The sequence below is a fragment of the Protobothrops mucrosquamatus genome, unplaced genomic scaffold, assembly GCF_001527695.2.
Source record: "Protobothrops mucrosquamatus isolate PMUCROS unplaced genomic scaffold, P.Mucros_1.0 scaffold142, whole genome shotgun sequence".
NCBI lineage: Eukaryota > Metazoa > Chordata > Lepidosauria > Squamata > Viperidae > Protobothrops > Protobothrops mucrosquamatus.
The window spans coordinates 372,376-390,434 of NW_015386508.1; the positions used below are offsets into that span (position 1 = coordinate 372,376).

General features: G+C 39.5%; 1 protein-coding gene across 1 annotated transcript in view; it reads left to right on the forward strand.

Annotated features, from left to right (window-relative positions):
* Window positions 1-18,059, forward strand: part of LOC107285059 (serine/threonine-protein kinase TNNI3K) — a 184,219-nt gene that overhangs the window by 152,099 nt on the left and 14,061 nt on the right. The window contains exons 22-23 of the mRNA XM_029283589.1: window positions 5,240-5,299; window positions 13,177-13,346. Coding sequence (XP_029139422.1) covers window positions 5,240-5,299; window positions 13,177-13,346 — 230 coding nt within the window. The remainder of the gene's footprint in view (window positions 1-5,239; window positions 5,300-13,176; window positions 13,347-18,059) is intronic.

Sequence of the window (18,059 nt, forward strand, 5' to 3'; positions counted from 1 at the left end):
ACCTTGAATTAATTATGTAAGTGTTACAGACAACTTAGATTCCTTCTGGACAACATTTGATTCTGATAGATCCCATATACAAAAACTTCAGTATTTGACTTTCTGCATCAATTCCCTTTCTACAATGAATTCAGTTTTGCTTTTGGAGGTTTGTCACAATATCCTCATTGTTCCAATCTACAGAACATAAACAGCACTTCTCCTGTCCTCAGTTATGACTTTATTTTGATGTTTCTAGGACAGGATCTCCTCTTTTTCCTGTTTATCCTGAAAGCTTTGCCATTTCGTTTCCATTTGAAAAGAGGACATTTTTCCTAAAGGCTAGTCTTTACATGGCCGATGATCAATTTTCCTCTTCTTAGGAGAGAACCTAATCTCAAAGATGTTGTTGTTGTTGTTGATCATGATGATGATGATCTAATGATATGCGGATCCTATTATTGCCTATTATGTCCAGGATCTTGCTTATATTTTCTATGGCATATTTTATGAGGTGGCTGTTAAACTGTTAGTAGTGCAACAAAGAATTAATCTTCTGTATATGCTTGCTGCGATCTAGTGGTCATCCAGATTTTTGCAGCCCACATCTGACATGCCTAATTTATAATCTATCTTTTTTTTTCTTGCACACAAATTTATTGAGAAGCACTTTTGCAAACGAAGATGCAGTGCTATCTTTTCAATGTTTTTCTTTAAGATCACTTTACAGTGCTATTTCCATAATTGGATCTCGGGTCAAATACCTGATCTTTCTGAATGAAGTGGGAGCTCCAAAACATACATCTGGAATAGACCTGTGAACAAAAAACTAAGACAATATGGATATATGGTAACAGCAAACCCTGGGGAAAACAGCTGATCAAAATAAAAGCAAAAATCAGGATGCTGAGGAGCAAATCTAATGGAATGTTTCTGTTTTGTCCCTTTGCCATGAATTGCTTGTTGGGATTTCATTGGCAACTTTATAATGAAAAGGAGAGACCAAATAGAGCAGGGGTGTCGAACTCAATTTCATTGAGGGCTGCATCAGCATTGCGGTTGCCCTCAGGGGGCAGGGTGGGTGTGGCCAGGGTGGGTGCAGCCTACTGAATGGGCGTGGATGGAGTGGGTGTGGCCTACTGGGTGGGCGTGGCTAGCTCTAGATCGTTTGCATCAAGGGTGCCTGTGGGGGCCTGGGCAGGAGTGGGACAGATCTGAGTGTCTCTGGCAGAAGGGGGTGGGACCAGGGCAAGAACCAAGGCATGGTCCTCTGTAGGAGCCTCACTGTTCCTCTCAGGCCATGCAGGGGGGGGGGCTTATGGAGCTAAGACTGAATGTGTTTCAGCATAGATGGCCACCACAAAATTGTACATTGGCTCCTAGCCAGCCTGGGCCAGGGCCAAGGCAGAGGGGGCTGTTCTCTCACTGTTTCCAGGATGGCTTCACGGGCTGCATGAAACCACTTCACGGGCCGCATCCGGCCCCCGGGCCTTGTGTTTGACATGTCTGAAATAGAGCATTTCAGAATTCTGGCTATTACTAAGTTTAATCAGCAATCAGTACTCAGATCAGCATAGATTAACTGGTCCACTTTCAAGGTTAACTTCAGACGCCAATCAAGTAAGCAATACCCCAATCAAGAAACTGCCAAAGAGCCATTAGTAAACAGCCCAACCAAAGAATCCCTAAGACAGCCCCCACCCACCCAGACAGGGAAGACTCCAGAATGTAAACTGATAGCACATACTGGCACTGATGATGTTGCCTAGTTAGGGTAATGAAATGTCTGCAAGAAAACAAGCAAGCTCAGAGAGCACCAAGGACCCCTCATTTCAACCCTGAGCTACTGTGTTTTCCCGAAAGTAAGACCTACCCCGAAAATAACCCCTAGCTTGATTTTTTGGGGGTGGGCCTAATATAAGCCCTACCCCCTAGCTTGATTTTTTGGGGGGGGTGAGGCACATGCCTAAAAATCAAGCTAGGGCAGGGGTGAGGGGTGGAGCTGCCCCATGTGCCCCGCACCCACTTACCAGGCCTCCCATGAATCAACACTTGCCTCTCCCCGCCGGCCCACTTCTTCTGCATCCCCCGGCTTGCCATTTCGCAGTCAGAGGCCTTTCCAGAAGGCCTCGGCATCCGAGAACCGAGCCATAGATTCAATCCATAGCATGGTTCTTGGTTGCAGAGGCCTTCCAGAAAGGCCTCTGATTGCAAAATGCAGGCCGAAGCTCCATTCTGCAGCATGAAGCTGCTCCTTTGGCCACAGAAGAAGTGGGCTGGCTGGGTGGGGCTGTCAGTGCTGCTGCCGCAAGGTGAATGGACATCCCCCCCCAAAATAAGACCTGGTGCCTCTTTTGGAGGCAAAAAAAAAAAAAGACCTGGTCTTTTGGGGGGAAACATTGGTATTACTAAGTTTATATTTAACATTATAGTCAAAAAGAAAGCTCTATGATCTCCCTGAATGCTTTGTGGGGAGAGAGGGAGAAATCTAAACCATAAAAATAAATACATAATGGCAAGCAATAAGAGACAGGCATTATTAATTAACTACTACTTTAGCCATTATTAAGTGACATTTTTACTGCTATTTTTTTTTCCTAAGAATCAGTAACAAACTAAACCCTACTTTAAATTTGCTAATCAGGTGTCTGATTAAACTGTTGACTTAGGCAAGCAATAGTAATGAGCACAGCCACTGTATCTTGTTAGCATTTCTACAGATCATTTAGCATCAAGAGGTGGGAGGAGAGGAGAAAGACATTCTTTCAGAATTATAATGCACTTTATGATGCTAATCTGTATCAGCGCTACATCACTTAATCTTGCTAATGCTGAAAGATTCCTTGGCGGGGTTATAAGGCAATTGATAGCTCATTCAGCCAGCGGACAGCTTGAACTTTGCACAAAATGTGGACAAAACTTATTAAAATGATCTATTTTGTTTTTCTTAAAGCGTTTGGCTGAGCGAAATGACTGTTCTCGGTAACAAAGGTTTTCAATTACCTCTGAAGGGCTTGGAATAGTTTGGATAAGGCCCCAAGGCAAAGAGAAATGAAACAATGCTATCACTCCTCAGTCAAAATGTGAAAGGCTAGCTCTCTGAAAATTTACCTCTCAGCAGCAGGCATAAGAAGCAGTCAATACAATTACAGCTGGGCTGGGTGAACTTACAGTACAGAATAAATATGAGTTCTCTTTAAAGTGTCTGACTTGGTTACCTAGTATATATGTTAACCCTTGGCACAGAGTAACTTCTTCAGAGCATACCATGCATGAAGAGGGGCACGGCGCTATTAAATGAATCAGCATAGCAAGTAGAATGAGCAGGGCACCTAGAAGGGAAACAGAAAGATCATATGAAAATATTGTGGCGCTGACATCTTCATTATTCTGATCATTATATCGCTGCAGCTCTACTATGAAGAAAATTAATCACAACAATTTTTTTAAAGGTCCCTTTAAAAAAAGTAGATGTTAGTCAGTTCAGCAGTGTAACCATGACTATATGTTTCCATTTGGAATATCTTAAATGACAACCAGACTAAACAATAGAAAACGGAGTCAAATTCTAGACATGAACCTATCAGATTTCCATTTATGTGAGCTTTGAACTATGAATATGTGAAACATTCTTTCCCTTATTGTTGGATATGCATCTATTTGGCATTAAGAAAAGCAATATGATAGCTAAAGTATGGTATTCTTTTTTTTATTTTATTGAAAGAAAGCTTCAGGAGCTGAAAAAAGCATTTAATAAAGCATATTTTATTTAAATTATTTTTATTTAATAAATTTCTATGCCGCTTATCATGTCTAAGTGATTCTAGGTGGTTTTAACATTTATTAGGGTGCTATCAAATTTTAGACAGAAAAATAATTTAAACAATGAAAAAATCCTATTTATTCATAAAGGAGGAATATTATGCACAGATTCAAGCAGACCTTTGAAACTGAGCAAATAGCTAAGAACATAAGGGAAAAAACTGTTTGATAAGCCCATGGGCTTATTTATTCCAACTTCTTTTCCTTAAATATAGCTGCTTCTCAAAAACTGAGACTAGTTTAGGGTGAAGGCAAAACCTACAGCTACTGTAGGACTTCTACAATTACATACTGAAAGCTTCTCTATCTATTTTGCCAAATGGTACTTGTCTGTTTTGTTTTAAAATCAATTAAGCCAACAATCATCATCATCATATGTTATGTTTATGAAATCCACATGCTAAAATATATAGAACTGTTTTATTTTGTCTTCCCTGAATCTAATACCAGTCCATTTTATTAGACGATGCCCAATGTTAGTATTATAAAAACAGGAACACAATTTCTCCATGCTTTTTTCATACAATACATAATTTTTAACCTTTTTTTCCTATCCCTATCTCAAAAGTAATTGTTGAATCTTCAGACACAACACTTCAATCTTTCTTTATAGATAATGCAAACACGTAGTCTTCAAATTATAATCAGAATCAGAATGGAGCTGGAAGGGACCTTGGAGGTCTTCCAATCCAGCCCCCTGCTCAAGCAGGAGACCCTATACCATTTCAAACAAGTGACTATTCAGTCTCTTCTTAAAAATCTCCAGTGATGAAACATCCACAATGTCTAAAGGCAAGCTGTTCCACTGATTAATTGTCCTCGCTATTAGGAAGCTTCTCTTTAATTCCAGGGTGCTTCTCTCCTTGATTAGTTTCCATCCATTGTTTTTTGTCCTGCCTACAGGTGCTTTGGTAAATAAGTTGACCCCCTCCTCTTTGTGGCGACCTCTCAATTATTGGAATACTGCTATCATGTCACCGTAGTCCTGCAACTGTTGTTCTTCATATGTTTTAGTCTCTACACCTTTAATCATCTTAGGTGCTTTTCTCTGTACTTTTTCCAAAGTCTCAACATCTTTTTTGTAATGTGGTGACCAAAACTGGATGCAGTATTCTAGGTGTGGTCTTACTAAGGCTTTATAAAGTGGTACTAATACTTCAAGTGATTTTGATTCTATGCCTCTGTTTATACAACCAAGAATTGTATTAGCTTTTTTGGCGGCGGCTGCACACTGCTGACTCTTTTTAAGTGATTATCCACTAGGACTCCAAGATCCCTCTCACGGTTACTGTTTTTGAGCCAGATTTCTCCTAATCTGCACTTGTACCTTTGGTTTTTCCTGCCCAGATGTAAAACCTTGCTTTCTCCATATCTGCTTGCAAAATGTGAAAGGCATTGTCACAACATTCATATTGTTATTGTCTTGCTGCATTTGTAGGGAAGACCCGAGTTTTCTGAAGTAGTGTCCAAATTAGAAGATTGTCTGTGCAACATAGAGGTAAGAACAAAATCTGTTTCTTATTAAATATGGATGGCTAATTTTGAACAATAAACAATGATTCCTTGATTACTTATTGAAAAAATCAGCTATCTTTTGAGATATTCTACTCTGTTTTCTTTAGAACCTAAGCTATTTGTTTTCTTTGCAAACTAAGCAATTTGATGAAAAAAAGTATAATAAATGCTATAACAAATGAAAAAAGCTAGGCCATTATAATTGGAAATGCCTAAAACCCTCATTATTTTTCTTGGCTGAAAAAATAAGGAGTAACTCTGAAAATTGAAGGTGGTTTGGGGAAAAAAGCATTTTCTCTAATGTAAACAACAATCTTATTTTTTAAATCCCTTTGTCACTTTTGTATGAACATTTTTTTCAGGTTTCTGAAGCATGGTTATAACTTTTTAACTGCAACGATTAGGAAAATGAGTGTATACACCCCAGGCATCTATATTGTATATTTTCCCTGCTGACTATAACAATATTGTTTTTTAACCTGGGAAAACAGCCAACTAGAATGAACTCTTCTTGGTCAATATTTGATTTCTCTGCTGATCTAGCCAATAAGTGATCAGCTACAGGCCAGCAGTGGAAATCCTTGTACTCTTCAACTTTACTTTTAAAAAAAGTTCCTTTCTTTTCCCCACCAAAACAAGGTTGTTTTTTAAAGCAAATTGGATTCTTATTGATCCATTTTCTGCCATATCTCTATAAGACAAGACAATTCTCTATTTACAGAATGCCTCTTCACTCAATCTGTCACAGCCATTAAACTGGAAGACCAGGTGAAAGAAGCTGAATCTTTGTCTCCATTGTATAATAGTCATATTATAATAGTTATAATAGTCATATTATACAATGCCATCAGTCCTGTCGTGTCACTTGCTGCTGCAAATGAACGTTCCCTGTTAGTAAAAACAAAATCATAAAAATCCTAGTGACAACAACATAGGCAAGAGAACCAACCATGGAAGACCAGATAGTAAGGATGTTCTCTATGAGGCTCAAAATGCTCAACAAATGGACAGAACCCCCTTTCTGGCTACATCCCAAGAAATCAACAGGCAGTCAGAGTAACGATAATTGTCACAAGACTGATGTAACAAAATCCAGCTATAATCTACCATTGTGTTTTCCCCAAAATAAGACCCAACCAGAAAATAAGCTCTAGCATGATTTTTCAGGACACTCATAATATAAGCCCCACCCCCAAAATAAGCCCCAGTTAAGATCATCAGCCAGATGGACACATTTAGCACTGTATTTACCTGAAAATAAGACCTAACCGGAAAATAAGCCCTAATGTGTCTTTTGGAGCAAAAATTAATATAAAATCCGGTCTTATTTGTGGGGAAACATGGTAGGAAAAAAATCTAACTCATGCATTTTATACATATTTAAGTTTCTCCCCTCTCTTCAACAGCAACTTTACAGGAGAAGCACATTAAAATAATTAGACCAAGTTAAGACCAAATTTGTTCTTTGACTGCAATTCTCTGTAGAAAATCATTCTATACTGAAGTTTCAAGAAATAGAATAGACAAATATATAAGATATGCTACAACATGATGACTAAACATTTACCTCAGTCTTCATCCTTATAACCACTAAAGCAATCCAAGAGATAGAAGTTTGGATTAATATTGTAGCGTGGACATGAGTACATGAGCAAAAAGTTTTTCCACACCAAAGCTCCTTGCTAAATAAGCTTAATTAAACAAATGTGATTAATGTAATTTAATTAGCACAGGCAAGGTATATTTGCATCTCTTTAGGAGAGCTTACAGGCAATTTAATTCAAAGTATTTCAGTTTTTAAAATATTGTTTGCAGTATCTTAATGATGTTGCTTTCAGGATTATACTATGAAAGAATCCAAATATTAGAGTTAATGAACTAGAAATAATCAGCAATACCATCAAAGTGCCATGCCCTGTGATGCCACAGTCACTTCTTCCACTGGAATATTATCAGAATTGCAGATCATAAAAGAGAAGTCCTAAGCATGGAAATAGCAAAAGCTACTTACTATATCATTTAATGATATAAGAAACACAGTAAGCTTTAAAAAACCTGCTGTATTTGAAAGTTCTGTATGTTTAATGTTCTGTCTAGGGTATGGTGGAATATAATCTGGATTCCCAGGACAGAGGGGCTACATTCCAGAGGAGCAAGAGACAGCAAAGTTTAGATAGTTTGGTTGGGAGAAAGAGGGTCAAGTTAGTTCTTCTCTAGAATTCTCAGAGTATATCTTTAACAATGCAAATTGTTGCTCTAGTTGGACAAGATTTCTGTCTATGGATGAGGAACAATAAAGGAAATGGCTCAAAAATAACTATGTGTATCTTTCTTGCTTTTTGGAGCCTGACATCAGCTCCATAACTTCTTAGTTTCAGATATGTAGAACTGAGGCCATATCTTCTTGCCTAAGTCAAGACTAGAATTCACGATCTTCCCATTTATATCCTGGGGCCTTTAAGCACTACACCAAACTTGCTCCCTTCCAAGGCCTTACAATAGCTTTATGGTGGCACAGTGGTTAGAATGCAGTATTGTAGGTTAATTCTGCTGACTGCCAGCAGTTCAATTCTCACTGGCTCATGGTGGACTCAGCCTTCCCTCTTTCCAAGGTCGATAAAATGAGAACCCAGATTGTTGGGGGACAATATACTGACTCTGTAAACCACGTAGAGAGAGCTGTAAAGCACTGCGAAGTCGTATATAAGTCTAAGTGCTATTACTATTATTCTTGATTTTTAAAACAGGTTCTAGAGCTAAACCCTAGTTTGACCCGAGCTTTCATGTTTCATCAGGGAAAAGGATACCTTTCACCAGGGCAAAGGGAAGGAAAAAAAATGGATCAAGTATTTTCTAAAATAAATGGTTGAGCTGGCCAAGCTTAACTTCACTGTATGGATGATAAATATTGGTACACTGTAAGTATGTTTGATTTTATCAACCAGTTCCTAGAAATACCTCCTATGTATGTGCCTTAGGAAAGTTTCCAAGGTATTTCATCACTCTTAAGTGGAAGGGTCAGGGTGCTGGCTCCCATCATCCATTTTACTTTCCAGGTTCCAGCAGCAGCAGGTGATAATACAGGGGTAGACAATTAATTTTCTCAAGGAACCACATGAGCTACTAGGACTTTTGTGGAGGACTGAACTCATAGCTCCTGGCTGGGTTCACCTGCAAGGCCGCGCTTTGACCGAAGCAGTGGTGGGTGGCCAAGCCCAGGTCCCCTCACACGCGTTCATCTTCTCAGGCTGCTCCAGGTGAGGAGCCAGCACTGCGTGGATGCAGAAAAGCACTTTCTCTCCTCACCCTCCTATGGCCACCAGCCGACTGAAAGAGCAGCTAGCAACAGCACAAAACTGGACCCAACTCGGCTTCTTCTCCTGCCCCTGCAGTACATTAATTTACATTTGATATCTAATTTCCAATTGACCTCACATGGGCTGGACAGGGATAGCCAAAGGGCCAGATGTGGTCTTGATACTGTAAAATGCCCAGGTCATATTACGTGAGGTTGGAAATACTTTTCAGAGGACTCACTGTGCGTATTTCTTGGATGCAGCAAAGGGAAACAATATTTCGCTTTTAACTGCCACCTCAAAAAGAGCTCGCTATTCTAATACACTGACAACCGTTCATCTGAATTCCAGTCCAGGAGGGGAACTTGTATACATTTCAAAGCAATATAAGAGCAATATTTAGCTAGCCAGGCATTATGTTAATGAAAGAATGAAGTTCCAGTGTCACATAAAGGGAGTGTTAAGTAGAATCTTAGTCAGTCATGTGGACTGAGGCATGAAGATTCTTTGGATTTATGCCTCCCTTTTCTTTTCAGAAAATGAAATATGCTTTTTGATATTGCTTCCAAAAAAAAAAAGAAATGCTGTGTCATAGTGTAGCACTTTTATGTTACTTCTTGGACATGTTTGTTGTCTGAAAAAGTTACTTCTGGTATACAAGCATAAAAAATTAAATTATCCATTATTGCCACTTTACAGAATCTGTTTATTAATGTAGGAAAGAGGCTACGTTCAATGATTTTCCTACTTAGGCAGTCGTGTCTTTCACATTAAGTAGAATAAAAAAAATAAACAGGTTTTCACTAAGAAATGATCCTTTTAATAAGAAAATATACACATTCTTAACTCTGCCCAGTGGATGGGATAGTAAATGATATCAGCTCCAATGGAGAGAAAATTGCTCTACTCATGCTGTAGTGTAATTATCTGGACATTTGTAACCATGTATATGTTATCTAGACTAAATCAATATACTACTAAAACTGTTGCATCTATTTGTATGTAACCTTCAATTAGGTGAAACAGTGCATCGTAAGGCAACAATGTTTGAACCAAGGTAGTTTAAATGAACTAACTTAGAGAATTCAGGGCCCCATGTTACTCCCTTAGTAATAACACTTAGGAAAGCTGTTCATTGCAACTATGCTGTTGCTACTTCAGCACTGCCATAGTCAGCCACAGTCGCATGATCGTCATTTCCAACACTCTCTGCCAGCTTCCCACAAGTCAGTGGGGAAACCAGCAGGATGTGTAAGTTTGACTATGATTGCTGATGCTCCCTGCCAACTTCCCACAAGCAAAATCTTTCCTTGTGGGAAGCTAGCAGAGTGTCAGCAAAGGGGAAGACATCAAAGAAACTATCAAATTGATCAGGTAAGGCTCCCTCCACCTGTGCAACGTCCCCATCCCCTCGGTGCTCGTGCCATACCAGCCACTTGCACACCCCTGCACACCATTCCTGACCAATTCTGTAAACCTCTAAGCCCTCACTGACCCATGTCATCCCCCCACACACACATCCTCCCCAACCAGCACAACACCTTTCATATGCCTAGGTATACCCATGCATTCTTCCTGGCCTGTACATTCTCCCCAATCTTTCTGACAGTTCTTGTTCACATAGGCATACCCTGTCCACAGTGGTGGGATTCAAATATGTGAACAACCAGTTCTCTATGTGGATGCCACTTCCGGAAGACCCTTCTGGGCCTGGGTAACAAAAAATTAGCTACCGGTTGTGCCGAACTGGTGCAAACTGGCTGAATCCCACCACTGCCTGCCCACCTTCCCAACCCATGCTGCACCCCATGTGCCCTTCTTGAACCATGTGATACCTCTCATGCATTCTGTGCACCCTTCACAACTTGTACAGCACCCTCCCTACATCCTCCTCTTGGAGACATGCCAGGATGGGGAGTGGGGGTACTGTTTTACTTGCAGTCCCTGACTGTCCCCCCCCCAGCAAAGTGGCAGGCAGTTCTGTGGCTCAGCCAAAAGAAGGATGGATTTCTGATACTTCCCGTCAGCTTCCCACAAGCAACATAAGCTGGAAGTTAGAAGTCACCCACTCCCCCCCTTTTTCCCCATGGTCATTTGGTTTCTCTGATAAAGTAAGGAAATATCTCTGAAAGGAAGACCCAATGGGTTACAGGTTGCCTTGTATTCACTTAAATATCTCCTTAAATCCCATCATTGGGAGGTGGAAATGACTGGTTTTGGAGTGACAGGGAAGCAAAATATTTATAATTCCAGAACAAACCATGAACAGCTATCCCAAGATCTGCATGTGTTAGATGGGTAATCATGTCTTGTAAATAGTGATTGTAATCAAGAAGTATGGTTTTGGATCACATACACTTTGTATAATTAATATTAAGACATCTTGCTTCCATGTATGGGTATGAGATTCCTTCAAGTGCTCTACAGAGGATGCATCTTGCCTAGGAACAACTCACATTCCAAAGTACTATAGGTCTTCAAACAACCAGCCAAATAACATCCAATAAATAGCACTTAGCTATATATACCGCCCCATAGTGCTTTCTGGTACTGTGTGAGTGGTTTACAGAGTCAGCATATTGTCCCCAACCATCTGGGTCCTAATTTTACCAACCTTGGAAGGATGGAAGACCGAGTCAATCTTGAACCTATTAGGATCAAATGCCAGGCTGTGAGCAGAGTTTGCCTGCAATACTGCATTCTAACCACTGCACCACCTTATTATTATAAATAAAAAATAAAAAATAAGAAATTCTTATTTATAAGAGTTTATATAATAAATAATATATAATAAATAAAAAGTAATGAAAAAATAAGACCAATCAGTAAAATACCATCCAATAAAACTACTCTGATTCCTCTTATTTAACAGTGACTATAACCTTGGATCTCTTAAACTAGGCTGATGTGCAGCACAAAAGCATTCTAATCTCTCCTGTCTACTAAGTATGTGGCTGAAAGTGGGGAAACTATGCAGGGCATATTCTATGCAATTAATTCCTTTCTCCTGTCAGACTATAACAAAGGGGAATTTGGAAACTAATGTTTATAATGTTTTAGTTCTTTCTTTCTTTCTACATTTTAAATAACAAAGAGTAGAGATTTTGGAACTCAACTCAAAGATACAAACCCTTTCACACATTGTTAAAATAATTTAATATACTTTGGGGGGTTTTGGTTAATTTCTCATCAATCATTACTGAGCTCTAACTATACAATCTCATTAATTTCTTAATCTACTTGTTTATATTGAATTTCTGTATCAACCGTGTTTTCCCTTTTTCATGCTCTTTTTCCCTCTTATTCTTTAAGAAATGAGTAATAAGTAAATGTTATGCACACCCATATTCTCACCTTCCTCGCTTTAGTGCTATACTGTCTAGAGAATTGCTTTTCTCAGGTGTAATGCACATATCGAATGTTGTTTTATACATGAATAAAATTCCATTTGCTACTTTCTACATACATAAAGCCATTTTATCCTTGTATAAAATCCCATTTCACACTTTACCATGCATTAACAGCATTTTACACATACAACTAATTCCCTTCCAATTTATCGTACATTTAGATTTAACAGACACCCATTCCATTATTCTGTTAAATTGAGAGTTTCTTTCGTCTCTGATTAACTTTACATGAAATTGAGTTGGTAGATTGAAAATTTTTTAAAAAAAATAATTACATTTTCTCATTCCTACAGAAAAAAAAACTTCACATGATATGCTACTATTAGCCTTAAGCATTAGAAAGTTGCAGCTCTATTATTTTACTTGTTTATTCACATTTGGTATTGCCTATTCTAATGATTTGCCTCATTTTTTCTGTGATGCAAACACCCAGTGCTTTTTTTGTAAAAAAAAAAAAAAAAAAAAGGTGGCGGAACTCACACGTCATACAATCCACCTTGCCTACCCTACAAGGTTCCATCCAAAAAAGGTGCCGGAACTCCGTTCTGGGCGTTCTATGACAAAAAAAGCCCTGCAAACACCATACACTTTCCAACTATACAACAAACTGAAGGCATTGATTTTAAATATGTTGCTGTAAGATAATATGGAAAATTGTCTCATTGCAGTAATAAATATAGCAATACTGTTACATCCATCATAAAGAAACTATACATTTTTAATAGCCAATCAAAGAAGACTGATTTACACTCTATATCTGTAATAAGAGAGATGACTTAAATCCTTGGACAAAAAAAATGCAGCAAAAAGTTTTCCACAGCCATAGATTACCATGGCTCTCCTCCATAGGACCAGTGCTTTTTTTTGTAAAAAAAAAAAAAAAAAAGTGCTGGAACTCACACATGTCATACAACCCGCCTTGCCTAACCTACAAGGTTCCATCCAAAAAAGATGCCAGAACTCCGTTCTGGGCGTTCTATGACAAAAAAAAGCCCTGCATAGGACAATCAAAAACTAGCACAACACCATAAGCGGAAATAGCTGAGGACATTATCAAAAACATTTGTGACACATAGGAGGGATATCAGCCTTTCTAATAAGACTTTTGGATTGTCATAAATAGATACTGATAATGTCCTCTTTTTTATCTCCAGCTGATGTCACCAGCCTCCAGCAACAGCAGTGGTTCCTTGTCACCATCCTCCTCATCAGACTGCCTAGCCCCTCGGGGATGCCCTGGACGCAGCCATGTTGCTGCTTTGCGTACTCGTTTTGAACTGGAATACGCCTTGAATTCAAGAGCTCATGGGACAAGGTCCCAAAGGTAAGCACAAAGACCACATGGATACCTTCCTTAGCCTGTGGGATTCAAAGAACTGCCTGACCAATTCTTGACTATTCAAATTGCTCTTAGCACCTCATTAAGGAATAAAATGTTTGAAAGGGTCACAGAATCAATACGCACAATAGTAGTTTTTCTTTGTAAAGAAGGTCAAAAACAATCTATCAACAAACCAGCTTAAATTTGGGGAACTTCTAAATGCCACCTTGCTTTCTCTATTCAGACTTCCTTCCTAGGTCTTCTGCATAAGCAGTCAGTTCTTATATATATGCTTGTTTGGACATTCCCATAATTAATAAAGTAGGCTTTATTTACTTTTTTTTTTAAGGAAAGCTGGTAACTTCTTTTACTTTTTGGCGGAACTGGAGAATTTGCTAATCATTGTTGCTTTACCTCTTTGAAAAGGCTGTTTCAGATAGATCAGTGCAGAGTTTTATATTTATTTATTAGATTTTTATCCCGTGATTACTTTTTTATAAATAACTCTAATAGTGAACATGAATAATATTCCTTCCTCCTCATATTTTCCCCACAACAATAACCCTGTGAGGTAAGTTGTGCTAACAGCAAGTGACTGGCCTGAAGTCATCCAGCTGGTTTTTCAAGCCTAAAGCAGAACTAGAATTCACCGTCTCCTGGTTTCTAGGTCAGCACCTTAACTACTACACCAAACTGGCTTTCATGTGATGTTAACCTTTATTTAGTCCTATTGTTATAACTTGCTAAAGCTGTTTACTAAGCATTCTTGGTGTCATTATAACAGAAAAGATTGAAAGGCACAACCAGAATTAAGATGCTATACCTACCATTGACTCTGGGCATTTTTCCAATAGTGAATTAAAAGCATCTTCATAGCATCGTCCTTCTCTTGCTGAAATGATATAAAGCTTTTTCTCATTGTTCTTTTCTCTTGTTACTTTGAAGCCTCAATAGTTGAATGGCTCTAGAAAATGCTAAGTCTCAAGTAGGAAAATAATTTCTAGCTTCACTTGCCATTTATCATCCTGCTTTTGCCCCACCAATTCCAATGGCCTCAATCTATTCCTGAAAACAGTTCTTTAAAGTTCTTTTTAAAAAATGTAATTGTGCTTTTAGATTTGATATCACAACAGCAGTGGAACTAATCTACTTTTTTCCATGTTAGATCTAGAAGGCCTGCTATGTAGTGGCCATGGACAGAAATGATTACAGAATTCTATATAAGATTTTCTTCATCCTGGTAACAGACTCAGTGCCATAACTTGCATTAGAAAAGGAACTGATGGGCTTTTGTGTCTCACATCACTCTAGAACAGAGATGGTGAAAGATGCCCTCTTTATGACTTGTGGACTTCTTCAACTCCCCAAATTCTGAGCCAGCAGTCCACAAGTTACAAAAGGGCCATCGTTCCCCACCCCTGATCTAGCCAAACCAATTTTTAGCTCAATCTGAATTGAGTAAGAGCAGGGAGCAATATCACTGTGCTTCAGAGATTCTAACTGCTGAAACATCTTGTTGCATAACACTGTGGACTTTGGGAGACGTTAATGCCATAATTTTCATTTCCTGGGCCAGGAGAAAGTGATTTAATTATAACTATGGCAACAAGGGAGTCTCTTTAGCCCGTAAGTACTGTATTGATACTATTGGAGTACCTAGCAATGAAGATCCCAGGTAGACGTATAATTTAGTCTTCTTGAAGGAATCATCTCCCATCCTTTTTCTGGAGATGAGCCCAAACCATTTCATTCAGTTAGTTCATGTGCTAGTACTACAGTGTCAAAATGAGCATGAGTCAGACATCGATATCTAAAAATATCATAGCATAATATTTGATTTGAAGCAAATCCAAAACCATGATCCATATGTGATGAAATGCAGATTGGGGGGAGGATCTCCTTTAGATAACATGCAAGGGGCTGGAACAGCAATGAATTTGTGAGGAAAGCAACAAGATTCAGGGCATATTAGAGGATTTTATATTAGTTCCTCTTTCATGCTGCAGCATGTAATAGATTTGCATGAAAGAATAAGCAAGTGACACATTTAGGTTATACTACGGATGCCCAAGAGGGTGAAGAAAGTAGTTATCACAGCAGCTTCCCTGCTACTGTAATTTAATGTTCACAACAGTACGCCACCCAAGCTTATTAGCTGGTTGAAATGGGTTCCTGCAGAACCCAAAGGGTTGCAGAAGACTTCCCCCTTCAAATTCTATGCAATACAAATTAACTAACTCCTGTCCTATAAATAAAACATTGAAAGAGTTACCCAGAGGCAAAATATAAACTAAAATGAAGATGGTTTCTGCAGATTCAGTGGGGGTTTTTTCCCAATTATATGACATACTGAGAAGATTAATGACCTAGCTTTCGGATGACAATGGTTTCTCGAGGCTTTAATTTTTTAAAAAAACATACAAATTGAGAGCAGGAGTGACTCAGTGCTGTGTGCTCACAACTATTGCAGTACATTGTTACACCCTTTGTCTCTCCGAGCTCATCTGAGCTGCACAAACTACAAGGCTGCACACAATGACGAAGAATGTTTGCCGAGCTGTGTGCCTAAAACCCACATACAGAGTTAAGGAGGTGTGAAATTACTTACTTCATCCTTCTGTAAATATGGTCCGTTTTTATTAGCAAAGTTACAGTAGCCCAATAGCACGTGAGCCTCTCCTTGGGATGTGGAGAAAGAAAAACTGACTGATAGACTGAGCATATGCAAAATGCAAATGCATCCCAGTTTGTCTCTTTCTGCCAAACATACTAGCACACATGTCCATATACACTTATCCACGTATCCCAATTTTATGATGATGTTATTGATGCTACTCCAACCTTGAGAGTTGGACAGTTTGTGGATGACGATATATGCCATGGGTGCAATCCAATGTGTTTCAAGGGCCAGTGAGTTGGTGTAACAATAGGTGCTCCTTAGGGAGTGGGATCAGCCTGCCATCTGTTGGTTGCTTTAGAGCAGTGCAGCCTTTTCCCTCTGTCCCCTGGGCTTCTTTTCTCTTCTGCTTTCAGGGTCAAGGCTCTTTCTTGTTCCATCCAGATCTCTAAGTTTATCCTTGGCTTGGAGACCTAGGCAGCCTGAACGAGATAAGTCCAGTGCTGGTTGCAGGACATTGCACACTGAACTGGAATATAAAAAGCTGGCTTTCTCTCTGTTACTTCAAAGTGGTTCAGGATGTTTTTGAACATTAAGTTAGTGCTCTTCAGGAAAGCTCTAAACCAGTGATGGTGAACCTTTTAGAGACCGAGTGCCCAAAAAACAGCCTGCCCCCACTCTGCCCCTCGCTCCGCCTCCTGCTCCGCCTGCTGCAGGGATACTCACCACAGATCGCCCAGGCAGCCTTGCAGCGCCATGGCGGCCATGCCCTCCACCCGCACCCCGCAGCATCATCTGCATGTGATGGGGCACAAGGGCGGAGTCTTGTCCCTGCTACCTGGCCCGCCATGTGTTTGGCTACGCTGCTCCACGTGGGCCGCACCTGGGGGACCCTCTCCTCCGGGCAGGCTGCTGGTGAGGAGGTGGTTGTGGGGGGAGGCAGGGCTGGGCAACACATGCCATAGGTTCGCCACCACTGCTCTAAACTCTCGCTCAAGTTTGGTACAAATGCTTTGCATGGTTGAGTTCAAAAATCGCCCAACAATCAGCTGATATCAGCTAATCATGAGACTTTTCTTGGACATTATTCTGGAATGGTGTCATTCTGGAATACTACTATTAGTACTATTATAGTATACTACTACTAATAGTAGTAGTAATAGTAATAGTATATTATTAGTATTAACAGTGATAATACTATTAGTACTATTACTGGAATAGTACTGTTCTATTAGTACTATTATTATTATTATTAGTGTATTATTAGTACTACTGATAGTACTGTTATTGGAATAGCACTATTCCAGAATAGCATTATTTTTGAAGGCCCTTGGGTAAAACTATTTTAACTATCCAGCCTCTATTTTAAATTTTTTATTCATTTTTATGCTGTTAATAATTTAGCTGTACACCACCCAAAGTCGCTTTGTGAGGGAGATGTGTGGTTTCTAAATTTGATAAATAAAAATAAATAAAACACTAGCCCCAAACCAGAGCAAGCCTGGACAGATTGTTAATATCTAGGGTCCTTGGTGCTCTTGAGCTTGGTAGTTTTCTTGCAGGCGTTTCACTACCAAACTAGGTAACATCATCAGTGCCCCGGCTGTTATCTGCCTGTTAAGATGTCTGTCAAAATTTGCTTCCTTCCCCAGCTCAGGCCAGTTTAAGAGGGACAATTGTAGCTGTCTTCCTGGCAGTTGTAGACATTTGGTGGGAGGGGAGGGACAAAGGTAGAGAAACCCACCAGTCCCGGTCCTTATGCTTCTGAGAAAATCTCTTGTTGAGATCCTTGCCTGCTCATTTGGTTAGATGTAGATAGGAAGGATTTTCCTTCCCAGAAGTAGGTTTGGTGGGAAGATCTCCAGATGATGCATTTAGACTTTTAGAGAGGCAATAATGACTGGGGCTTTTGTAGTGGATGAGACTATTTCTTTCAAGCCTCCAGAATAAAAGGCCAGAGAATGAGAGAAGGGGGAAGAAGCTATCTGTTTGAAGTGAGGGCTGTCATGTAGGAATGGTAATGTTCCCTTACTTGGACTGGAATTCTAGGGGTGTTTATCTGAACCATAATTTGAACTTGGTGGGCCTTGGTTTCCTTC